Raw genomic sequence first — 26,578 nt, 5'->3', positions numbered from 1 at the left:
AGTGATTATATTGGTAAACATTCTGTGGTATGATTTGACACAATAAATAAAAATGAGAACAAAGCTCACGGGCTTCGTCCTGTCACACAAGCTGCTTTAATATCCACGTTTGTACATGATGCTTCTATAGCGTCGGCAGGGCTGGGTCACTTAGCCGAAGCTGAGGCTGCCAGGAGACCATGGCCCAGGTCACTCCCATGACTGCCCAGCCCTCCCTGCATGCCCTCCAGAAGAATGCAGCCCTGTTTGAAAGGCTCAGACCTGCACCAAGGCTTTGAAACAGGGAGGGGGAGGGCTAAGTCAAGACAGGAACAAGAGAGGGAGGGTGCTGCTGCCTGGAAGGATATTCAGAGGCTTTGGTCCATGGAGTACATACAGGCTACAAGGAACTACATGCATGCATAGATGCTGCTGTGCCCTGCCCCCACCCTCCCCCCATACCAGCAGCTCCCCCACCAACAGCACTGAGCACCAGGACAAACACAACACTGCCCAGAAACACAGGCTTGCTAGGGAGAGGCCAGGTTCTCAGGACGGTACGCTGGACCCAATCTCTGTCCAATCTGGAGAACCAGGTACCCATCCTGGATGGGTTTCCAAGGGAACTGAACCTACAAATGCAGAGGCCAAGAGCCAGCCAAAGAAGATGCCAGAGCCTGGGAAGCTTTTCCTGAAACTCTGGGCTTCTCGGTCTCTGAAGCCCCTCCTACCTTCTATTATCATGTGGTGTTTGCTGACCTCCACTACTGAACCTGCTTGCTTTCTTGGACCCTAATTTAAAGGGCACAGATTTCTATCCTGTCTTTTAAATGGCCAAACATGCTTTGTATCATAGAGTGAAGTCCTTTATCCAAGAAACTGCCAAAGACACACTGACAGTATGTTCCTCCTCTGAAGTTTCCAAAACAAAAGATTGTCTCAGACCTCACCTGCCCTTGACCAGCAGAAAGTAGTTACAAGAATGACAGCCACACCCACTATCTAATAGAAACTAGAGTCAGGAATGTTGTCCATGGTCACACCATCTTGTAATGGCCTCCCATCTTCGATAAACAATAAGAATTCCTGAAACTAAAGTAACTTGCTTTTCTAGATTGTTCCCTGTCAGTAATGGTCAGCCAGGAGAGATGCTTTTCTATCTCCTAACATCTTTAAGCTACTGCTCACCTTAATTAATTAGCTCCCCTAGTAATGGCAACCTCACACAAAAACCTTTCTTCTGCTCTGTAACTATCTTCTCTGTCTCCCAAATTAATTTCTCTAAAGACCGACTTAAGAGACTGCATATAGAAGATTCAACCACCTTCCAAAGTAATCAGGTTGTACACACTGTGAGGTGCCCCCATGGCCAAGGAAAACATCAAAGGGTGACTCCTTTCCAGCACTCTGAGGGGAGAAAGACTAATCTTCCGCCATCTTTTGCTAACCCCTGTTCCCAAAGCAGAACCTGACAGACAAGAGTCATCTGGACAAATCCATGCATGTAAAAAAGGGCACATGCTCTGGATCCAGACAGATGTGCGTGGACTCAACAGTGAGACTCCAAGTAAGCTGGTAAATTTGCAAATGTTGCTATGTCCTCATGATACTGCCAACACAAAAGGGACTCCATGTTTTTTTTTTGTGTGTCCTTTTTGTTTTTCTTTAATTTGATATTATTTTTGTCTTCTTGGTTGTTTGTTTTGATTCTCTCTCTCTCTCTCTCTCTCTCTCTCTCTCTCTCTCTCTCTCTCTCTCGGTGGGCAGACATGAAATGAGGTGAATAGGGAGGTGGAAATGACCTGGGAGGGGTGGGGATAGAATATGGTCCAATTGTATTGAATGAAAAAAGTAGTAATGACAAAAAAAGAAAAAAAGGGAGAAGATCAACAATGATAAGGTAAAGGAGGCTGCAAAGTGGGACAAGGAGATGGTAAAAGGTGGGAAGAATAAAGACATTCTTAGAGGAAAAAGGTAAGAACTGGTCCTAAAGGAAGATGGATGGATAGTTCCAGAACCAGGAAAGCAAAGACAAACACGAGAAGCTCACGGGACTCAGACCTCGTGGGACACTGCCCTGACCAGCAAAAGGGAACAACAGAAGAGAGAGCCCTACCCCCTTTTCCAGCTGTCTGAAAAACAGCAGGAAGGTTAGTCATGGTCCTGCCATTTGTAAAGCTCCTCCATTCCCATTTAAAATGACGACAATTCCTGAAATGAAAGTTGTTTTTTCCTAGATTTTTGATCTCCTAGCTCAACCAGCCTCCACTAATGCCTGACCTGACCGGGAGAGATGTTCATCCCTCCTTAACCCACTCACCTTATTTCCCTAACAAAAATGACTATGTGCCTAAGGGGGAAAATGCCAGTTTCCTTCCCACGTCCTCTAGCCTGTAAGTGGGCAGCAGCCTCTGGCTCCTTACACTAGAGTTCTCTCTTTAGGAACAAATCTTGTGCTGTCAGGGGATCACTGATTCCTTTGCAAGGTCCTGGGTGGATGCTGAAGGCACAGCGCCCCTGCCAGAGGAAAGATGGAGTGAGGTGACAGCTCCAGGTTAGTGAATACCTATAGTGAGGAAAGCACAAAGCCTTCTATATATCCCTTAAGAATACCACCTACCGACCGGGCTGTTTCACAAGGCTTTCCGCAATCCCCTTCTCTTTCTTTGGAAAGCTTTACTTTGTTGATTCCAGCACCTGGTGAGATTATGTCTCTATAACAAGTTTGAATAATCTCTCTTGAGGGAGAGTCCTGGGTAAGGACAGATTTGCATATCTATGCGGTATTAATGGCTGGCTTCCTTACAAATTCATGCATCTTAAATAATAGCAGCTCATTTGGGAACAAAGCCCTGCTAAATATTCTTATTTGAAAAAGGAAGTTCAAACAACTTCCCTTTCCAGTTTTCCCTGGCAGTACTAGAAGCTCAAGGAAGCCCCTCCTGTGCCCTAAGATGCCCTTTAAGGTTCATGGAGCTGGCCTCTGCCATGGTCTTCATGGATTCTAAATCACATCACCCTTCTTACTGGGTCTGGAAGCAAATGCGGAGATGGAAGGGTGAGGCACTAGCAGGACCTTCCTCAAGTGCATGGGCTCTCCAGGACCAGAAGAGGACACTGGGAGTGCAGAGGCCCAAGAGAACTACCAGAAAAGACCTACACAGAGCCTGCAGAGACCAAAGCCCCTGTCGCCATGTTCCCACAGCACTGGGTGAAACATGCCAGAGCCAGAGGGATATAAGAACTTCCCCTTTCAGATCAGCCCAGCTGTATCAGCAATTCACTCTGTGAACACTCTTTATAGCCCTTACTTTCTGTGGTTTACCTCCTACTCTTACCTACATGGCTCAGAATGTTTTCGTTCTTATCTGTATGCTGCTCAGTTAGGCTATAGGACTACTGATGTTCCTTCACTCAGACTACTGTAAGGCATTGTCTCTATACTCTTCAGGCACACCTCCAATATGCTCCTTATTCCTGTGCCTTGCCTTCTTTCTCTCTCCTATATATCCCTAACCATAGCCATCTGTAGCTTTAATATCTCTAAAATCAGTGTGCCCTAACATGATCCCAACTTTTGCCTTCCAGCTTCTTCACCCACCTCCTTTTCCCTTTCTTTTCAAAGTCCACCTAATACTTAATCCTTATCCGTATCCCGCTACTTTCCTCTTACTCCTAATCTAATTAATTAAAATTGTAGTGGAGTCCATGCTGTCACTGTTGATAGCTGATTGTAACATTTACATATTGATAATATCTGGCAGTTAACAATCTGCCCTGGGAATGATAGAGAGCTTACAACAGGCACCCAGAGCTCACACACTGAGCAGTCATTTTGTGACCCACACACTCAACTCTACCAGGTCCCATGCTTGAACAGTATAAACACTTCCCTTGAAAGAAAATATCTGATGAAAGAAAAGCAACAGCAGTTGTGTAAATCCCAACAGTGACCCCCCAAAACACACAAAGCTAAGACAACATAACTCCTCCAGAAACTATTAACCCTCCAGTGATGGCCTCTAGGGAGAGAGAGTTAGAGGAAACCCAAGGCAAAGAAATCAAAAGGATGATGATAAGTATGTTCAAAGAAATCAGAAAGGAAAAGGAACTGCCAATGGAGAACAAAATCAAATAGCTCAACAGAATAAAGAAGGTGATGGTGATATGACATGAAAAACAAATTTAACAGAGAGAGAAATCTGAGGAAAAGCCAATCTCAAATGTAGTAGGAATCTTAAAAGTTCTTATTAATGAAACCAAACCTGAGGCCAGTTATTGGGGTGAATGCTGGAAGATCAGAGACGCAGAACAAGCCACAGTTTCCTCACCTCACCAGTTCCTCAGCTGGTCTTGTTTCCTCAGACTGCAAGCTTCTGTGTCCTCATCCCAATGGCTCTCAGCTGGACTGTGTTGCTCCAAAGCCTGAACGCTTAACCAACCAGATGCTTAACTAACTACATGCTTTTTCCCCCTAGTTCCTGGTCCTCATGCCTTATATACCTTTTTCTTTCTGCCCCCACTCCCTGGGATTAAAGGTGTGGGTCACCATGCTTAGCTGTTTCTAAAGTGGCCTTGAACTCAGAGATCTAGCTAGCTCTGCCTCCCAAGTGCTGGGATTAAAGGTGTGTACCACCACCGCCCAAATTCTGTTATGGCTTGCTCTTCCCATTTTCTAGCCACCATTTCTGGCTCTGTTCTAGTGGCTGTCTGTTCTCTGACCCCAGATATGTTTATTTCGGGGAACACATAATATTTCAGGGAACACAATACCCACCACACTCAAATGGCAGCAATAAAAAGTATCAGTAAGTCGAATGAAAAACTCTGTGGACAATCTCAGCAACACAGTGGATCATGAGCAGGGCCTGAAGACAAGATGGAAGAGCTGGAGCCATCCAACAAGCACAGAGACAGCTAAAACTAACAATTGGGATTTCATGATAAACAGACTCTCTGAAAATAGCAAACCAACAGATGACGGGACTAGAAGGAGAAAAGTCTCATTCTAAAGGCAGAGAAAACATTTTCAAAAGAATCTTAACAGAAAAGTTCCCAGAGATAGGAAAAGAGATACCAGTCCAGATGCAGTAGGCGATTCGGACACCAAACACACAAGACCAGCCAAGAGCTCCCCTCACCATGTTATAAGGAAAACACTAAATATTCAGAACAGAGAGATTCCTGGAAGCTACGGGACAGACTCAGCAGCCCGCATACACGCCAGGCCCATCAGAACAAGAGGGAAGTGCTCAACTGAAACTTGGAAATCCAGGAGGCCTATGAGGATTATTTCAAGTTCCAAAAGGAAAGGCAGTAACTGCCAACAGAGAGAATGCTACCCAGCAAAATTATCTGTCACAGCTGAATGAAAAATAAAAACTTCACATGATAACAACAGGTTAAAGGAATTTATGACCATTAAGCTTGCTCTACAGAAGATACTTGAAGGAATTCCTTTGGGCTGGAGACAAAACAATTCCATTAATGAGGCTACAGAAAAGAATAAACCACACTAGAATAATAAAGTTATACAAGCGAACAAAACCAAAAGCCACAAAAGCAGCAAAAATGGCAAGAACCAACGCACACTTTTCAATAATAACTCAGAATACTAGTGATCTTGATTCACTAATAAAAAGGGCACAGACTAGAGGACTGCACCAAAAAGCAGGAACCCTCTATTTGTTACATCTAAGAGCTACACCAAACTACAAAAGACAGACACCTTAAGGTCAAAGGATGGAGAAGGGTGGCCAAGCAAATGGACCTAGGAAACAAGCAGGTTTCATTGTTCTAGTATCTGGCAAGACAGACTCAAACAAAAACTAATGAGAAAAGGTGGTGAGTTCACACTGATGAAGGGAACAGTCCTTCAAGAGGACATGAAGATTCTAAACATACACAGGTCCACTCCATTCCATAAAACAAACACTACTAGATGTAATGTCACAGATTAACCCAGCTCAACAACGGTAATGGTGATTTTCTTGCCTCACTATCACCAACTGACAAGTTATCCCAACAAAAATAGAGAAATATATGAATTAAATGGCATCATAGATCAAATGGATGTAACGGACATCTCCAGAATATTCCATCTAAATACTGCAGAACATGTGTTTTTCTTAGCAGTCCACATAACTTCCTCCAAAATAGATAATGTATTTAGGACGCAAATCAAGTCTCAACAAATATTTGGAAATTTGAAATAATTCCTTGTGTTCTATCTGATCATAATAGAACATGAATAGAACACATCAGCAGCACAAGAAACCCAAGAACATATGCAAACCTACAGGGATGTAAAGCACCCCGCTCAATGGTGGATAGGCCCTTGAAGAAATCAAGAAGGAAATAAAAGCATTTCTAGAATAAAATTAAAATGAAAAAAAAAAAAAACCAAAATCCACAGGATACCACGAAAGTAGTCTTAAGAGAGAAATTTTATATCTCCAGGTGCCTCCAGTAAGAAGTCAGAGAGTTCTCAGATAAATAACTTAGCAAAGTTCTGGAAAGGGAATGAGTAAACCCCACATGACTGGCCCAAAAGAAAACATTAATAGATAAACCCTTAGTCAAATGAACCAAAGGGAAGAGAAGACTCAGATAAATAAAATTAGGCATGGAAAGGAAGCCATTACAAACAATACTGGTGAAATTCTGAAAATCATTAGAACTAACCTTGAAAACATGTATTCTGCTAAATTGGAAAAATCTGAAAGAAATGGATTTCTAGACATATATGATATGCCAAAATTATACCAAGATGAGCTAAACAATTTAAACTGGTCTATAACCAGCAATGGAGTTGAAGCAGTAATTAAAAGTCTCCCAACTAGAAAAGTCCAGGCCAGAGGGATTCGCTGGCGAGCTCCACCAGGCCTTCAAAGAACTATTACCAATGCTTCTCTAAATAGAAGAGGAGGGAGCCTGACCAGAGTCTTTGTGAAGTTAGTGCTGCCGGGATACCAAGGCCAAAGATGCAACAACCACAAAATGTAAAGTCCAGAACAATTTCCCCCAATGAACTTAGATACAAAACTTCTCAACAAAACACTTGCTAACTGAATTCAAGAACTCATTAAAAAGAAATCATTCATCATGAATATGTTGGCTTTATGCCAAGGACAAAGGGATGGTTCAAAATATGTAAATCAATAATTGTCCTAACTCACATCAGTAGTTCCACGGATAGAAATTGCATGGCCATTTCAACAGAAACAGAAGAGGCATTTGACAAAATCTAATGTCCCTTCTTGTTAAAAGTCCTGAAGAGACTCAGAAGAGAAGGGACATATTTCAAAATAAAACATGCTAAATATCATGAACCTATAGCCAACATTATATTCAGTGGGGGAAGTCTTGAAGTATTTCTACTAAGATCAATATCCAGACAATGGTACCCACTTTCTCCACTCTTATTCAATACAAGACTGCGTGTCTTATTAGAGCAGTAAGAGAAGAGAAGCAAATAAAAAGGATACAAATAGGAAAGGATGAAAGTCAAAATATCCCTATTTGCAAAGGATAGGAGTCGAAGCCTGAGAGTGTGTAACTGAACAGCAAATGACTTGACAGATCCTCCAAAGCTGAAATCCCAGTCAGCCAGAGACAGCACACTGGAAACAAGATACTATATTCTGCAGGATGAGCCAAAGCCCAGAAAAGGAGCATCAGCAACATGAGGAAGTGGGGTAAGACTGAAGGAAAGGCTGAGCATCTCACAAGAAAGCTCCAAAGATGCCCCTGCTTGACCTCTGTGCGGCAGGCCTCCTCCTCCTTCCACCAGCAGATGACTCAAGGTTTACCCTATGGGAACATCTCAGTTGGAGAAGGAAGCCAGCTGCACCTCAAGGCTCTGCACTGAAAATAGAAAACTTGAGTGCAAATTTGCATACCAACTGTGAAATTCCCAGCTCTTTTCCTATTGGACATTCAGGCTTTTCACTGTGGGGCTAGGGGATGGCTCAGTCCTGAAGTTCTGCCTGCATAACCATAAGGATATGAGTTCACTCCCCAGAACCCATGTAAAAAAGCTGGGTGTGGGGGCACAGGCTTGTAATCCCCTAAGTTGGGAGGCAGGGGAGAGGAGAGGTAGATCCCTGGCACTCTGGCCAGCCAGCCAGGGATCTTGCTTGAAGAGTTCCAGGTGAGATCTTGTCTCAACAAACTATGTAGACAGTGACTGAGGAAGAACACCTGTGTTTGACTTTTGGCCGTTCAACTCTGTCTCTGTCTTCGTCTCTGTCTCTCTTTCTCTCTCTCTCTCTCTCTCTCTCTCTCTCTCACACACACACACACACACACACACACACACACACACACACACACAGAGTAATCTGATCTGTGACAGAGGTAAACTATAAGCATAGAAACATTAGCTGATGGACTAGGGGTAGCTCAGTGGTACAGTACTTGCCACACACGAACAAAGACTTGGTGTCTGTCTCTCTCTCTCTCTCTCTCTCTCTCTCTCTCTCTCTCTCTCTCTCTCTCTCTCTCAGTGGTGCTTCAGGGAAATGCAGACAGCTGCCTCAAGGGATAAAACAGGCCTAAGGACAGAAGGACTAGCTGGAGTCTTTCTGGGCTTTGGGGCTGTATGAACATTCCTCCCCTCCCTAAGACAGACATTTGTAAGGACCCATACCACCCACTCTCTTGTCAGGCCACCTGAAGTGAACACGGTACTCTCATGCTTGAACAGTAATGGCCTGTGAAGTCAAGAGGACCTTGAAGAAGTGTCCCGGCAAATACCAGCTGCCTCTGCATAATGGCCTGGCCTGGCAGCCACAGAAGCACAATTGGGGCATGCTGTTGATGAGCAGGCATGAAGTTACCCCCCAAGTGTGATACTCCTGAGGAAGTGTGCATGTGTAGCCCATCAGGAAATCTGGAAACAGTCAATGAATAATGAATGGGTGAATGGAGATGGGGGAGGTGCATGTCATTAAAACAAACTGAGGAACAACAGGTGAATGGAACCATGGGCTTGTCATCTTCACTTAGCTTTACATGCTCTTGAGGAATATTTATGAGTATTCTCATGGCCGCTGATCAAAAGCAGCAGGAGAAGCATGCCAAGGGTGAGCTGAGGTGTCCATCAAATGGACCCGCTAATGAGCAAGGATGCACAGTGCAAAGCTTCATGCTCTGCTGCTCACAGCTCTGTGACAGGAGCTGGAAGATCATTCGGTCCCCCAATCTTCTCATCTGTGAGACGCACAGTGGCGTCTGCTCTGTGCCTCACTACAGTAGGTGAACAGTTCATGCAGAGATTCCAGGATCCTTGAAACATCAAAGAGTTCAGAACCTATGTGTCCAATCACTGAGTATATCTTGAGATACTATACTAGGTTGAGAGGCAATGGTGACTTCTATGTTTTGGCATGGGAGCCCTTCAAGTTTCAGCATTAGGGAGAAATGTAGCAAGAGATGCTTGACAGATTGACAGATAAGATAGTAGATGGAGAGTGGGGAGGCACAGGGCTGGGGAGATGGCTCAGTTGCCAGAGTGCTTGTTATGCAAGCCAGAGACCTGAATCCACATCCTCAGCACCCACATAAAAGCGGGGTAAGACACCTTGTATAAAAGCTGTGCATATTCTCTGTTTTCTCAACACAGGGGTTCTAGGCAGTGGCAGGAAAGAGAGAACATCCAAGACCTGAAATGTGATTGTGGTGTTCACTGCCGGTACTCACTTGGCTGAGCTAAGGAAGGGGTGCCCAAGGTTCTACAAGTTTAGGGAAGAGATGAATCTTGAGATCATCTGAATGGGATAGAATATCCCCTCACCTACCTGGGTGGGCATCAGCAACCCCCTGTAGTGATATTGTGTTCCCCGAAATATTGTGCACCCTAATAAACTTATCTGGGGTCAGAGAACAGAACAGCCACTAGATATAGAGGCCAGAAAAGGCTGGCAGGCATGCCTTTAATCCTAGCATTCCAGAGGCAGAGATCCACCTGGATCTCTGTGAGTTCAAGGCCACACAGGAAACAGCCAGGTGTAGTAACAACAGCCTTTAATCCCAGGAAGTGAGGGCAGAAAGCAGAAAGGTATATAAGGCATAAAAACCAGGAACTAGAGCTGGTTAAGCTTTTAGGCTTCTGAGTAACAGTTCAGCTGAGATCCATTTGGATGAGGACTCAGAGGTTTCCAGTCTGAGGAAACAGGATCAGCTGAGGAATTGGCAAGGTGAGGTGGCTGTGACTTGTTCTGTTTCTCTGATCTTCCCGTATTCACCCCAATACCTGGCTCGGGTTTGATTTTTATTAATACTACTACCTGTTACGATTTGTGCTACAACCCTCCAAGGTTCTGAAGAGAGCCAGAAGCAGAGGAAGGGTAAAGTCGCTCTCCTCTCAAGCTGGACCACCCTTCTGCCCATACATTAGTTCTACTGCGCATCAAGCCCCAGACTCTGAGCCTCAGCACAGCCCCAGTCTCAGGCCTTTGAACTACAGAAATTACTCCTCCAGCTCTCAGGGTTCCTCACACTGCAGACTGTGGAACATGGATTTTTCTTGGCTTCCATAATTTCCAGAGCAGATTTCCTTGGGTCTAGCTGCCTTTGTATGTGTATCATATTGGCTCTGGCACTCTAGAGAACCCCTGACCACTATAGTGAGACAGTAAACTCAGTGTGTCACTCACCTCCGAGGGGGGCTGCCATCACCCCCTCAGTTACCCTGAAGGAACACACAAGCACAGAGAGGAAATCTGTCTCAGTTCTGGAGGAGGGGAATGCTGCTGGCTCAATGCTATGGGCAACTGCCAGAGTGAAACAGATCTTCGTGAGCTTGACCTGTTCCATAAGGCCGCAGATGGAGCTGGGAGTTGGTAAAGTGATCACCTTGCAAGCATGAAGACCGGAGTTCGAGGCCCACAACTCACATTAAAAACAAAATAAAAAAACCCAGGCATAGCTGGCTATTGATGGTGCATGCCTTTAATCCTAGCACTCGGTAGGCACAGCCAGATGAATCTCTGTGAGTTCGAGGCCAGCCTGGTCTCCAAAGCAAGTTCCAGGAAAGGCACAAAGCTACACAGAGAAACCCTGTCTCGAAAAACAAAAAACAACCACAAAAAATAAAAACCCCAGGCATGATAGTATGCATTTGAAATCCCTATGCTGGGGGGGGGGGGATAAAGCTAGGCCTATTCCTGGGGCTGCCTGGCCAGCTAGCTTCACCTACTTGGCAAGCTTCAGGCCAATGAGAGAGCCTTTCTCATGACAATAAAAGGTGGACAGTGCCAGGGAAATAACACCTGAGGTTGCCCCCTGGCTTTGACACACATGCCTAGACATCTGCCTCTGCACAGATACACACAAAGAATAAACAGGACGTCACAGTGACAGTACCTCTCAATGTCTTTCTCTGGGAGGCCTGGCTTACTCAGCACAGAATCTTCCCTCATGGACCCAGAAGCCATGGCAACGTTCGAACACCTTCCTGTTCATGTGAGCTTTGGCAGTCAATCAGACTCAAAAGAGCAGAGGGAGCTGAGGCAGGGTTGGGAGAGGCGGTGGGAACTGGTGTGCATCTGTCTTTGCCAACTCAAAGTTGGTTCCTGGCCACCCAGGGAACAGAGCAGTCTCTCAGTGGGCTGCCCCACATCAACAGTATCAGCAAGCTGGCTCCCACAGTTTCCAGCCTGCTGTCTGATAAGCTCCACCAGGCTCCTGTCTCTCCTCAGCCTCCTCCCCCTGGCTCAGCACATCCACAGAGCATCCTTTCAGAGAGTTCTTGCATTCCTTAGGCCACTTCTACACTGGTACGGTGGAAACATTTAGTCAGGACCGGGACACCCATTTTCTCTCACAAACCAAATCTAGCCAAATCCCTTCTCTAGCTACAACTCCCTTGACAACACATGACTTCAGTCTGGCGGGTCCTTCTCCTAGAGGACTATAGACCAAAGGCCCTGGAGGAAACACTCCCATCAGTCTTGCTACAATGGGGACTCCATCAGTCAGCAGCCCCTGCATCCCACACCAGGTCCCTCCTCTCCTCGTCCTGGGAACTCAATGCACAGCTCCCCTCTGCCTGTTCCTTGGAAGCTTGACTTTGCCTTCTTCTCCCCCCGGGAAGTCTTGGTGACATCATGATTGGTTGATGGGGTCAGTTTGATCCCTAGGATGTAGGACTGGTCTGTGTCTTCTGAACGGACCTTTACACTATGAAGGTAGCAGTTCATCCCTCTCTACTCATTCTTTGGCTATAGTCACTGCCTACATGAGAAGGGCATGAGACTCAGGTCCCTGGAGATGTTAACCCCATGACTGTACCTAAAAGGAGCAGTTGACCAGGCCCTGAGCAGAATCTAGAGCTCAAGTTCAGACCACACAGATGTGTCCCAACACACTTGTGCTAAAACTACCAAATTACACCAGGCATTGTGTCATGCACTTGTAACCCTAGTCTTTAGGAGGCTGAGACAGCAGGATCAGGAATTCAAGGCCAGCCTAGTAACATAGTAAGATCTTGTTTCAAGAAATCAAAAGATAATGACATTTTAATTTTAAAAGCCACCAAAACCTAGGCACGGAGCATGAAAAGCCAGCATCTCTAACATGTGGCCGCACTCTCCCTGACACACTCTCTCTGTGGTGCACAAGACACGTGAGCATCCAGCAACTATGACACAGTGGTCATTCTAGTATTGTATGTCCCAGGAAGCTCATGTCTCATCTTCAGAACATCCCACTGTGGGCAGACACCCGCCACTGGGATCACACCAGCATGTTTCTTCACTCCCTCGGTGGCCCCAACCACAGTCTGTGGCCTTCGCTAAGTCTGCATGGTCCATCCATCGCTCCCAACTATCATGTGTGCCCTGTGGGTGCAGGGATAGGACATCCTCTGTCAGTGGTCACACAGATGGTGCCCAGCCATGGCTGCCTGCTCATAATATTTGAGAAGCAGATGGACAGTATGCTAGGTGTTAAGAAAGAGGTGGAGGAGGGTTGAGTGGGAAGCAGTACAGTGCTTGTGGAGGCTTCCTGGAAGGGAGGATATGGGAAGATGGAGACAGCACCCGAGGAGAGCAGGGGACCGAGCTACATCCTGGCAGAGAGGGATACAGGCTGGGTGTACTATGTACTGTGCTACACACCTTGGACAAATGAGAAGTAACAAGCGAGGAGAGGCTGTGCAGATATATGGGGTGGGAGTGGGAGTGGGGAGGACGGCTCAGTTGTAAAGTGCTTGCCTCAAAAGCGTGAGGTCCTGAGTTCAGTCTGAAGAACCCATGAGAAACCCTGGGTATGGTGGTTCACACGGATCTGAGGAGGAGGAAAGGGCACCCCTGGGGTTCACTGTCTAGCCAGCCTAACCTAAACTGTGAACCCCAAGTCCCAGTGAGACAATTTGTCTCAAAGAACCAGGTGGACAGCTCCTGAGGAATGGCATGTTAGGTTAACTTCTAGTCCCCCACACATGTGTACACACACACACACACACACACACACACACACACACACACACACTCCTGGAGATGTACAGACAATTACATACACTAATGCCTTAGGACAGAGCTCCAATATGGCAGCTACCATGATATGACAAAGGAAGAAACTGAGGGATGATGAGAAATCTCTAGGCAGAGAAGAGGAGGAAGAGGGTTTCCTAAGGAGAAAATCAGAGCACTTTTGAGGAATGGGCCCCATCTGGAGGACTGGACACTCATGGCCTGTGACTTGGGTGGCAATGGGTAGTCTCTGCTCTCTAAGCTGTGCATGTTATAGACAGCCAGAACTCAGCCCTACCTTGTCAGCCAGGTCTTCAGGGGCCCGCTCCTCAAAGAGACGGATCTTATCCTCCAGGCTCTTCTTCAGAAGATCCGCCTTTCCTCTGCCCTTGGAACGCAGCTTTCTTGCCTTAGACTGTAGGAAGGTGAAAGGTCAGAGAAGGCGCTGGCTTCTTCCCAAGCAAAAGGGAGGTGTGCACGGGACTAAACTGCAGACTTCCACCTCAGGCCATGGTGGTGTGGAGACAGTTTTGTGACAACCACTGCCTGAGCAGTGGGTTTAGATGTGCATTTAAGGCAGGCTCCTCTGCAGAGGCCACACTGAGCTGACACTTGACTAGACTACTAAGCATACTGCGGGCAGAGGAAGCAGAGAATTTAAAGGCTTCATCTTCTGCTGAGCTCCCTAGAAGCAGAGGCTGAGCCTAGGGTGGTAGGTGCAGAGATCCTGAGAGGTCCAAGGAATGACCAGGTAGAACAGAGATACCACAACAGGATGTGAAAAGGCCAAACAGAGCTGTAGCCTTGGGTCAGGGCTGTCCTATGTTAGTCCACGGGAATCTGGAGGATGGATGCACATAAGAGGTGTCACTAAAGGTAGCTGTCAGCTCTCAGCCTTTAGAACCAGTGTGAGAGAGCCCCTTTTCACGACTCTGCCGAGCTGAGATGAGCACCCACCTCTGTGCTACATACAAAAGGGCATTTTGGACCCCTGAATCAGAAAGTGATGGGAGCTGGAGGCAGGAGAAATTAGGTGATGCCCAGACACCCTGTGTAATGCTCAGGAAAAGCCCAAGAGTGTGGCTATGAGTTGGGAGAAGGCTGACACTCGTGGCTACTGGTGGTCATTGTTTGTGCTGGTCTTGGCACTATCATAGTCTAATGCAGACCCTGAGATCAGGGCAAGCTCAGAAGTTTTAGGAGTGTTCAGAGGCCACCATGGCTAGAGAGTAGTGAATGGGAGGCAGGGAGATGATGAGCTAAGAGCCAATGGAGGCACAGGACCCCATGGGTCCTCAGTCATTTCTGCAATGGGCAGTCCAGACATGGCTCCTACCTGCAGCTCGGGCACAGCCAGGGCCTGGTCCAGCTTCCGGAACTCTGCTTCCCGCCAGGCCATCTGCAGCTGCTGCTGTAGCACTCGTGCCCGGACTCTGGGGAGGGCCAAGCTCCGGTCCAGCTGGGTGAAGCAGCCCTGGGCCTCTTGCCTCATCCTGAGCAGGTCTTCTTCAGACAGTGAGATGGCCGCACAGCAGAGCTTCCTGAGAGGGGACAGTGACCGCAGACTGGGTCAGAGACAACATGGCAAGGGGTGGGGAGGGGACTAAATCCCTGCCTGGAGCAACGGCTTTAGATGCTTCTCCATGCCTTTGTATTTCTTGGGTACATAGTATATACAAGGCAGTGTGCAATACTCTGTCAAACAAATGAGTCTCTGTTCACCCAGCCAAGCAGCACGTCATACGTGCAGAAAAGGGATGTTCACTTCACCACAGAGCACAGCACTGAGACCGCATAAAGGATAGTGACCAATGGCTCGTTAACAACCCAGTCCATGATGGGCACCATGCTGGGTGGTGGGGTGCTGGGCACTGAACAGGGTCCTCCAGATCATCTGTTCAGGGTCAACCCCACACCACCCTAGGAATGAGGCATATTTAGAAATGGAGTCCTACAAATACAAGAAGTTAAGATTAGAGGCATTGGAGCAGGTCAGCTCAGGATACAAGTGGTGTGTCCTTATCAGCATGGGAGAGTTCCGGCCAAGGGGATCAAAGGTAGAGGGAAGAAGTGGTATGTCTGTGAGTCCACAAGAGCCAGGGATTGGCAACTATGCCCCAAACAAGGAGCAGGGCATCCCCTGAGTCCCAACAGGGGACATGGCCCCATCCACAGCCTCATTTAGACTTCAGGAGAAAATCTGCCTGTGGCTTTAAGGCAAGGTTGGGGCAGGGCTCAGAGCAGATCCTGGCTGCCTCGCTGAGAACCCTTACCCCAGCCTTGAACCTCAGGGAATGAGCGATGCTGGGAGAGATACCTCCCGGCTCCCACTTTGGCCAGTGTACCTATATCCATCTTCTTCATGTTTCTGTGCAGACAAGCAAGGTTTGTCTGACTTTCCTGGCAGTGTTCTATGGACATAAGCCTCAAGAAACATGCTCTGAAACTGGGAAATATTTGCAAAATGCCTGCTGTAGGAAGTCAGGGGTGGGGCTCCGCATGTTCAGACTCTGAGTGTAGGATGTGGGACTGAAAAGTTCTAGAAAGTTTTCTGATGGAAATAGAGTCTGACTTTCAGGGATGCCTTCTGTCCTCAGTTGACATCATAAGACACACCCCCATATTTTGAATGCCTCGCCTGGTCCCTCTTCCCAGGACAGCCTCTGCCTATTACTCTTTGGTAACAGGGACTCCTGAGCTACAGGGACTCTGCTGTGAATAATCATTACTCTCATCAACCTTCTAATAGATTGGCCCTGTGGCCTGGTCCCATTACCAATCACTCAGAGGGCAGCAGAAAACAGCCATGTGTGAGACAGGATCCTGCCCTGGTGGGGCTCAGGACTGGACCAGAAACTTGTTTTGGAGTCTGTGGCTGAGACTCAAAGGCACTATTATTTCTCTGCATCAGCTTCCCCCTTTACTCAGAGGTGCTTGCTGCAGCCCATCCAGCTTACAAACTGTGTTTCAGAACCATCATGAAGAGCTATTTTTACTTAATGCCTCAGAAATGCAGGTCACAACCCTCAGGGTCTCAAATCAGCAAAGTATAGATGCAGCTGGCAGTGTGAGCCTGTGGGTTAAGCCCTCCTTAACCCCTGGAGAAGTCACAAGAGCTTGCTGATGGCCAAGCGAGATGTCCCTTTATTCCATGAGTGGTTAACTTGATGGTGGCTTCGGAAACACTCCCTGCAATAAGGGTCCAAAGGAAGCAGAAGGAAATGATTGTTGGATTGTGCGAATGTCAGATGGAATTCAAACGCTTCAAAGAGTCCTGCACCAACGGGACTGTGGGAAGGTCTGAGCTGAGCCTCACCTGAGTGGACTAAAGATCAATGGCAGTTATAAGAAGTGGCATTTGAGGATCTGATTCTTACTGTTCAGAGGAGACAGCGTCTATTCTCCTGGGCAAGAAGGCAACAATTAACCTGACCCTGGAAGACAAAGGAAGTCAGACTCACAAAGCAGGTGGGGCCGACCAGGAGACTGCTGAATGCCAGCAAGGCAATATCACTAGCAACTAGGGAGGTGGTTCAGTGAGCAAGAGCATTTGCTGTGTAGTCATGAGGACCTGAGTTCAAATCCCCAGCACCCACATAAAAAGCCGGCATGGCTGCATGTACCTAACAACATTGAAGGGCAGACACAGGCAAATCCTGAGAAGTTGCCACCCAGCCAGCCCACCAGAAATGGTAAAGCTTCCAGTGAGAGACCTTGTTTTAAGTTAGTAAGGTGGAGAGTGATGGAGGGGGACACCCAGCCTCTTCAGATGTCACATGGGTACATCCATACACTCATGGACACACACACACACACACACACACACACACACACACACACACACACACACACACATACACATACACACGAGTCATTACCACTCTCTGAACACACTCGAATTGTTCTCCTGGCAGCAAGGTTGGTTCCTGGGGAAAGCACTGTGCAGTTACAGTTATAGATACAGTACAAGACAATTACACATAGACACGGTGTCGCTCAGTGTCTACTCACAGGTTCCCAAGTACAACCCGGGCTTTTGCACCACACACACACTTCAGACGGCACCACACACTGCAGAAAGCACCCCCAAAGGATTCAGTACCATAACCTCATTTTACAGGCTAGAAAGATGAGACCAGGAGTGGTTTAGCATTTTCCCACATTCACACATACAACTTAAATGTGGATTTCTCCATCTATACCGCCCTGCTCTCTCCATAATGGCCATGTCTGGAGCTCCTCCCCTTTCCCTCCAGCAAGTACTCAATGCTTTGTGGACCACCATCATTACACACACACCAAAGACCCTCTTCCTGGGCCAAATAACTGTCAGGAAGTGCAGCTGTAGGACAGAGTCCCCGGATTCTGCCACCGACCGTCCACAGCTTCCCCAGCTGTGTCTAACACGTCATATTTTGGTGATAAAGCAGGAGCATTGGTTACTCCGGGATGGATGTGCTCTATAGGAGTAGCCATTACAGAGTTCTGTGTGGACTGTGACCGTCAACAGCTCAAATCATGAGTGAGTGGGTAACAAGCCAGGCAAAACCAGAGCAGAGGAGTGCCGGGACTGAGCCATCATCAGTGCCGGGACTGGAATCCTGGCAACACAGGGTGGGTTGAGAGGCTTTGAACAACCTCAGCAAGCCACGCACACTCTTCAAGTCCCTGAACCAGACAGTGCATCTCTTTTGTTTTTGTCCTACGAGGTAGGGTCTCACTATGTAGCCCAGGCTAGCCTCAAGCTCATGATCTTTTTCTGCCTCTGAATGCTGAGGTTATAGGAGTGTGCCACAAGGCTTGGCAAGGTAGCATTTCTTTTTTATTTACTTGCCTTTTTTTTTTTTTTATTGTGAGTATATGTACAGATACATGTTCGTGTGTGTGTGTGTGTGTGTGTGTGTGTGTGTGTGTGTGTGTACATGTACAAGTACATGTACATGTGTGTGCACATGAATGTGGAGACCAGAGACCATTGTTAGGTATCTTCCTCAATTGTTCTCTACCTTACTTTTTTGAGAGAGTCTGTAGGGGTCTTCCTGTCTCTGCCTCCTCAGTGCTGGGATTACAGGCTCTGTAGTCAGCTCTTTTATTGGGTTCTGGGCATCCTGACTAAGGTCCTCATGCATGTGCAGCAAGCACTTAATCAACGGAGCCAACTCCCCAGAACTTATTTTATTTTGAGACATGGCATCACATAGCCCAGGCTGGCCTCTTATTTTGTGGCACCACATAGCCCAGGCTGGCCTCAAATTGGCTGATCTCCTGGTCTCTACTTCCCAAGTGCTGGAATTCTAGGCCTGACTACCACACCTGACTCATACCATATCATACCATGGAAGGATCAGGCATACTTCACTCCCTGGCACACTGGATGATCCACATAAGTCTATGTCCCCCACGGAAGTTGGGTTACCCACCTTCCTGGCCTACAATGCCTCATCCCATGATGGCCCTGCAGGTCATATGTAATCCTGTATGACTTGTAGGCCCAGTGTGTATGACTAATAAACACTGTAGATCTTATTCATCTGGGGATGGCATCACACGCTCAGCCATCCTGCCTCTCCCTCCTGCATGGACCACTCCCTTCCCAGTGTGGTGGGGAAGGATGCGGAGAGTGCCCACTCATCATCACTCACGTGAACACCAAGTGCTCCCAATGCCTCAGCTCTGCCTGCTCCTCAGTGCAGGCCTCTGGTGCATCCTGCTGCAGCCGCTGCCTCACGCCCTGCACCAGCTCCTGGCCATGTTCTCTCTCCTCTGCCTCCAGCTGCGCAGTGCGGGTTGCAGACTCCCTGCTGTGCTCCTCTAGGATCTGCTGCAGGAAGAGCCAGGGTGCACTACGTTTCAGCAGCTCCTGCGTCATGGCTGTGCTCTGCAGGCGCCTCAGCTCCTCTGTGGCTTTCTCAGACAGTGACACTGTCAGGACCCGGAGGTCATCCAGGGCAGCCTGGTCCAGGCACTCCTGCAGCTCCTCCAGGGCAGCGGTGTGCTCAGCCATCACACTCCTCCACTGGTAGAGGTACTGGATGGCATCCTCTGCAGTGCTGGAGGCCTCGCCAAGGGACACTTGCTCCTTCTGCTGCTCCTTGTGCTGGCAGAAATGTGGGAGAGGACAATTGAATGGGGCAGGGACCAAGGGTGAAGAGGGACAGTGCTTTCTGTAGAAACTCCAGGGGACACCAAAGGTATGTACAGCCTTGTGCCCAACAATCTCACATTTAGAAAACTGTCCTTGGCAAAACCAAACCCCAGGCTCTGGTGGCATAGACTTGACAGCTCAGTGTCCTGGGAGATCAAAGCAGGAGGATTGTAAACTCAAGGCCAGCCTGGGAAGCATAGTGAATCCTGTATCAAAGTAAAGAGTGAAAGTTAAGAGGGCTGAGGATGTAGCTCAGCAGCTGAGGGTTTTCCTAACCTGTGCAAGTAGACCCTTCATTCAGACCTCACCAACCTCTCTCCTACACACACACACACACACACACACACACACACACACACACACACAGGTTAAAACCTCATATTTGACAAGCAGCTACTTATTAACTAGCTAAAGCCCAAGAGATAGCTCACCAGGGTTCTATCCTGACTCTCCCACACACAAGTCTGGCTCTCCCTCTGCCTCTACTTCTCCATCTGTCAAATGGGAGTAGTAACAGCACCTACACTACAGTAGGGACTCTCATGAGTTGCTCAATATATGCTCAGCCCTTGGGGAAATGCCTATGGTAGAGTCTGCAGCAGTGAACACTTGCTGTTAGCCCTACTGTGTGCCCAGCATGCGGTCAGTAGAAAGCATGATATCTGAGCAGGGAAGCCAATGCTGATACCTGTGAGACACAACATAATGAGGAAGTCAGTGGATCCTCTTAAAGAAGACCTGAAGCAAGTCCTGGAGAAAGGACCTCCTGGGTGACAAAAGTCCAGTGCTAAGGGTCTGCAGTAGGACAGACCTGTCCTGTATGAATATGCCCATCATGGACCTGTAACCGTGGGTCCACACTCTCCATTCTATTTAAGAACACAAGGCGCTACTCTCCCATCTGTTCATGCTGTGGCCAGTACAACCATTCATCCAGTCCTTCAACAATTTTTGAGTCAATTATTTATTGACTGCATGTGTCAGGCCGTGTCCTTTGGGGATACAACATACAGCCTTCATGGAGCTATTGCTACTTCTGAGTCACAATATTTATCAAAAGGAACTGCTAGAAATAATGCTTGCAGGACACTAGCAAAATCTGTAGTGAGGACTGGAGTCCAGCCCTCCTTCCAGAATTAACCTTGATGGGGCCAGAGGGTCTAGATGAGGCTCCTGGGCCCCCGTGTTTGGCCCACTTTAGTCCCTCAGAACTGGAAGGGGTAGTTAGTGATGGGATGTTCTTCAGTGATCAGAGTCACAAGCATGGCTTTCTGTTGGACACGACTTGATACTAAAAAGCAGTTTCTAGGCTCTCTTGATCACCACTGCTCACAATCTTGGCCAGAGAAGCTTCTACTTGCAGCAGGTGGTGGTTAACACAGAGACTCATAACTGCTCGAAGAGCAGAGAACAGGAGACTGGGTCATGCTCATCCTCAAATGGGACATCTACATCACACCTCCTCCCCCAAGGCTCAGGGGACATTGAGGAAGAAGGGCAGAGAGACTGTAAAAGCTGGAGGACTTGGAGGGCTGCCATGAGAGTGTTACCCAGACAAGACAAGGATGAGCTCTCAACAACTATAGCAACATGCACAGGACATGCACTAAATCTAACAAGTGAGCATTCTGGCAAGATAAGGGAAGGGCTCAAATGGCCCACTCCAGTCTAAGGAGCTACAGGCAGTCGGCAGCTGCAGGGGAGAGTGTTTCATTCAGAGATATGATCCCTTGTGTTGTCAATGCTCCAGTGTCAGGCTACTCCCATGTGAATATGGGCAACACCAATTAGACTCAGTAGGTTATATACTAAAATATATATAGAGAGAAGGGGGCCAGAGAGATGCCTCAGTGGCTAAGAGCATTGCCTGCTCTTCCAGAGGACCTGGATTCGATTACCAGCACCACTATGGTGGCTCACAACCATCTATAATTCCAGTACCGGGGGTTCTGATACCCTTTTCTGGCCTCTGGACAGCAGGTAGGTAAGTATGTGATGCATACATACATACATGCATATGGTGCGCACTCATGCATGCAAGCAAAATGATCAAACACACATTTTGATAAAAGACAAAAATAAAAGAAGAGGGCATGAAGTTGAGGAAGAGATCTAAGGGGCGGAGAAGACCAAAATGCATAGAATTCATGTATGAGATTATCAAAGAATAAAATAAAATAACACTTTCTAGTAATTTAGCTGAAAGCCCCCTGGCTCTCTGTCCCTTCTCTTCTCTTCACCCAGGTGGGCTGACAGTTACCTCATGTCACCCTGGGGTCTCTGTGGTCCCATGTGACTTCCAAATCTGTTCTAACGTCTCACAAAGCTCAGCCTTGGCCTCGCCCCTCCACAGACTCCAGCCCCATTCTGCTCTCTACACTTGCTAAATGCAGTAGTGAACTCTGGTCTCAGCACTTACACTTGGAACACGGTGCTGCCCCACTGCCTGCAACTTCGCACTTGTCCCTCCTGCCTGCCTCAAGTACCTATCTGTCTTCAGGTCCCATCTATGCTGTACATGTTCTGGAAAGCCTTCCCCAGTGAAAGAATGATGGCCACTTTTGCACCTCATAAGGATTAAAAACACTGTCTTATCTAACACACAGAGCATTGCTTAAACGTAAAGATCAGTACCTATCATCACCCTCGAGTCCCTTCCAATGCAGACATTACTAGTCCACCACAGACTCTGCTGTACTAAGATTGCATAGTAACACGGAATCCCCCTCCACATAGCATTCTAAGAAGTCACTACTAATCAACCACAGATGGCACATCATGCCATGAGTTCTGATCATTCTGTGCTTATGCCTGTTACCCCGTGGGAAGGGTTCGGCAGAAATAAAGAGCGCTCTGCCTCACACATACCTTCTGCAGAAGTTCTCGCCTTCTCCTAGTTATTAATTTTTGGTGCAGCCTTTTCTTTTCTTGCTTTAAGTCATTGTCCAGCTTCTGTTTTATAGAAAAGGTTTCTGTCTGTGCACGCTCCAACAGCATTTCCATCTGATCTTCGTCCAAGTAGCCAGCCCTACACGGAGAAGATGGAGTCAGGAATGTGGGCTCCTTCTGTCTGCAGGCTGGACTGCTGTGAGGCTGAGTGTGTAGGTCTTATCAGGCTGTTCTCAAGCTGGAAACCCTCCAGGAGGAGAAGTTGCCACTGGGACACAAGTGTCAGACCAGCAGAGTGAGGTCAGGGTTCACAGAGATGGCAGGATTAAGCTCAGCCCAGATTGGATGGGTCAGAAATAGGCAGAGGTTTGAGGGGAAAAAGATGTCTGCAGAGACCACTGTGTAGGAAGAGTGCTTCCTAAGAAGGGGGGGAGACCAAGAGTCCCGGGTCAAGAGGAGGGAAAGCCAAAGAGAGGCTGTAGAGACTTCTAGGGACATGTAGGTGACATTCAGATGACAACAGGATATGAACAAGGGACTCATGCTAAGGTCTGAATGTTCCCTTCAAAATGCCCGAGTCTTGACCAGTGTGTTAAGTCAGAAAAAGGGGGTGATTTGTAAGAAAGAAGGAGGCCAGCAAGAGGGGAAGAGAAGGGACAGGATGGCCACAATATTAATCATAGAGGATAGGCAGTGGCAGCACATGCCTTTAATTCTAGCATTCCAGAGGCAGAGTTACCTGGATCTCTGTGTGTTCAAGGATACAGCCAAGCATGGTGACTCACGCCTTTAATCCCAAGGAGTTATGGCACAAAGCAGAAAGATATATAAGGCGTGGAGACCAGAAACTAGCAGCATTTGGCTGGTTAAGCTTTTAGGCTTTGAGCAGCACAGTTCAGCTGAGATCCATTTGAATGAGGACTCAGAAGCTTCCAGTCTAAGGAAACAAGACCAGCTGAGGAAATGGCGAGGTGAGGAAGCTGTGGCCTGTTCTGTGTCTCTGATCTTCCATCAATCACCCCAATAACTGGCCCCAGGTTTGATTTTATTACTAAGACTCTTTAAGATTCCTGCTACATATAATGGTATACACTTATGAAATTCCATATGAAACCCATAACTTTATATACACAGTTGAATTTTAATTTAAAGAGATGATCAGTGCTATCAAGTACTATCAACCACAGAGTGGGTTAAGCATGAAAGGGGGGTCCCAGGCCCTTGCCCCCTTCTCTCTTGAGCACTGTCACAGTGCAGTACCTATTGCCTGGTCTGACACAACAGGAGGCCCTCAGCAGACGCAGTCTCAGCCTTTCCAGGCTCCTGACAGACTATGCACCAAGTTAACTGGCATTGTGTCCTGCCTGTGACGTTCTGTGGGAGCAACTAAAAGGAGACAACTCCAGAATGTGAAGACAACTCCCAACTTATGAAGTTCCAAGTAGAGCAAACGTACAGTACTAAGGATGGAACCCCCTCTTTGAGCCTCACAGTTTGCTGTGTGTCAGCCACACCATATCTGCTCTCAGACTGGGATTCACTGACTTACAACAACCATTTGGACAGCTGCAGAGAGTTCCCAGCCTCTGTGACCGTGTGAGCCAGTCCCTACACAAGCTCTCCTGACATCTGTCCTGCTGTTTCTATCTGTCTTAGAGCCTTGTCAAGTGTGTGCTTTTTCTGCTATCACTTTCCTCAGCCTGTCTGCATCCCCCAGCTCGGCACAGACCAGACAATCCTGGTGGATGGGGTAGGAAGGTGCCTTAGGGATGTCCTTGGGCTAGGGACACAGTTACTCAGCTAAAGAGGTGGCTGTGCAAACCCACGACTTAAGCTCAGATCTCAGCGGGGATGTGAAAAGCTGGGCATGCATAGCATGCATCTGTGACCCCAGGCAGGAGAGGGGGGTGGGGTAGTGGTGGTGATGGTGAGGCAGGTAGGGACAGGCAGATCCCAGGAGCTTGCTGGCCACTCAGGATAGCCAATCTCGGAGCTCCAGATTCAGTGATGAAATTCTGTCTTAATTAGTAAAGTGGAAAGCCGGAGAGTAAAGTACTCGGTGTCAACCCCCAACCTCCACACACACACACACACACACACACACACACACACACACACAGAGAGAGAGAGAGAGAGGGAGAGAGAGAGAGAGAGAGAGAGAGAGAGAGAGAGAGAGAGAGAGAAAGCTGGGGAGGAAGAGAGGGAGGGAGTAAGGGAGAGAGGGAGGGGAAGTGGAAGGGAGGGAGGGAAGTGTAAATCTGTGCCCACTCTTCAAAATAAGAGGTAAGATGCCCTTTGCTGGAAAGCACACAGGGCAGCCAAGCAGCTGCTGTTTCTTCAGGGAAAGGTGATGAGTCCTTTCATTCCAGTGAAAATTAATTAGGAATGCCAAGCAGACTGCGCTGATGAATCCATTACCATCTTAAGATGGGCAGTGCCTACATAATCTGCATCTTACTGAATCTTTATTAACCACAGCAGGAAGCTGCAAAGTCCCCATAATATGACCTGAGGTGTAGAACCAATTCACAAAACCATGCAGGTCACCAGCAGGGCCAAGCTCACAGACACACCCCTGTTGTTTCACACCTAAACAGCATCTCCCCGTTTATGAGGAAGCTGCCTCACAGCATGGCTGGGCAGGGACTGTGACAGAGGCAATGAGGGGAGCTTCTGAGAGCCCTGCCTGACACCAATCACATGACACCACTCACTCACAGTGGTCCCCAGTGATACCAAGAAAAACCATGTGAGCCCAAGCCAGGCTTCCACGTCTACTACACTCAGTGGTGATGGCCAATGCTGGTCCTTTCCCAAGCCAAGCCTCCATGTCTATTACACTCAGTGGCGAGGGCCAATGCTGGTCCTCTCCCAAGCCAAGCCTCCATGTCTATTACACTCAGTGGCGAGGGCCAATGCTAAGTCCTACAGGTGCTCAAGCCTGAAGAGAAGTGGACTGTCCCACCACAAAATCGGTGTCAGCCTTCTTCATGGATTTATCCAGAAAATGTGGCTCAGAATTTGCTCTTCCAAACAGTCCAAGACAGGACATAAAGCCAAGAGTCAGAGCTAGCAGGGCCTGAGTGGTAGAGACATGGGGTGGGGTTTGGTCATCATACAATTGCCTTGACTATCATGTACGCTTTTAAAATGTCTACTGTGAGGGAGTTTTACGACAAAAGAATCCCCTTGATGAGCCAGGCAACAGCATTCGGGCATAGCTGAGTGGACAGGAGGGAGTGGTCTTGGGAGTGGGTCAGCCTCCCTCTGGTGTCAGATGGGAAGGCTGGAGCAGCTTCTCTGTCCCCCGCAACCTCATGAGGCTATACATCCTTACCTCTCGTGTTTGTGGATGAGGCTTGTCAGCTGAGCAGCCGCGGTACTCAGCAGCCCTTGCACGCGGGTCTCCATGGCCTGCAGGCTCTGGACCAGGTACTCCCTATGGCCAAACCTCTTGCTGAGATGGTATCGCTTAGTGGCCTGGAAGAAGTCCATCAGCTCTTCTACACTCTCCTGTTTTACAGAATGAGGTGTATGGCTCATTAGAATGTTGGGAAGTCTTTGCGGACATTTAAAATACGACTTTTCCTTTTGGAAGACAATCCACGTACTGGCACTGCTGTGAACACCTTGAACCTCCTCACTGTAACAAAGACTTTGAGGAAGTGAGGTGCAAACAAGAGGGCTCTGAGAAGTGCCCTGGTCACCAGATGTAAGGCACGTCCCCCTCAGGCATGTGCCTGCACCACCAAAGAGGCCGCATGTGTTACCTATGCCTTCGGTCACCCTGCACCCACCATGCGCATCCCAGCTGGGGACATGTGTTGATGTTCTCGGGTTAATCAGCCACTTATCCAGCCTCTATGTCCTCTGGGATATCTCTGGGTAAGCATGTTCTGAGCCTCCCTCACTTTAATTGGAGGAGAGAATTATTATTCCCAATGTAGAGATAAGGAAACCAAGTTCACATCGCATATCACGCTGCTGGAAATGGCTGAGCTCAGATGAGGAAATCCAGTCCTCATCATGCAGCTGGAAGTACCTAGGCAGAGTTCTGAGATCAGCCATCTGGGTCTGGGTTCCAGACTCC

At 47.8% G+C, this 26,578-nt stretch overlaps 1 protein-coding gene across 1 annotated transcript in view; it reads right to left on the bottom strand.

Annotated features, from left to right (window-relative positions):
* The window catches only part of Evc2 (EvC ciliary complex subunit 2), an 89,595-nt gene that overhangs the window by 19,543 nt on the left and 43,474 nt on the right, over positions 1-26,578 (bottom strand). Inside the window, exons 10-14 of the mRNA XM_036200958.1 lie at positions 25,826-26,001; positions 22,468-22,627; positions 19,097-19,551; positions 14,791-14,995; positions 13,753-13,869 (exon numbers count right to left, since the gene is read on the bottom strand). Coding sequence (XP_036056851.1) covers positions 13,753-13,869; positions 14,791-14,995; positions 19,097-19,551; positions 22,468-22,627; positions 25,826-26,001 — 1,113 coding nt within the window. The remainder of the gene's footprint in view (positions 1-13,752; positions 13,870-14,790; positions 14,996-19,096; positions 19,552-22,467; positions 22,628-25,825; positions 26,002-26,578) is intronic.

Source organism: Onychomys torridus, chromosome 10 (assembly GCF_903995425.1).
Source record: "Onychomys torridus chromosome 10, mOncTor1.1, whole genome shotgun sequence".
NCBI lineage: Eukaryota > Metazoa > Chordata > Mammalia > Rodentia > Cricetidae > Onychomys > Onychomys torridus.
Note: the sequence above shows the minus strand (reverse complement) of the source record. Positions and strands in the feature narration are given on the sequence as shown.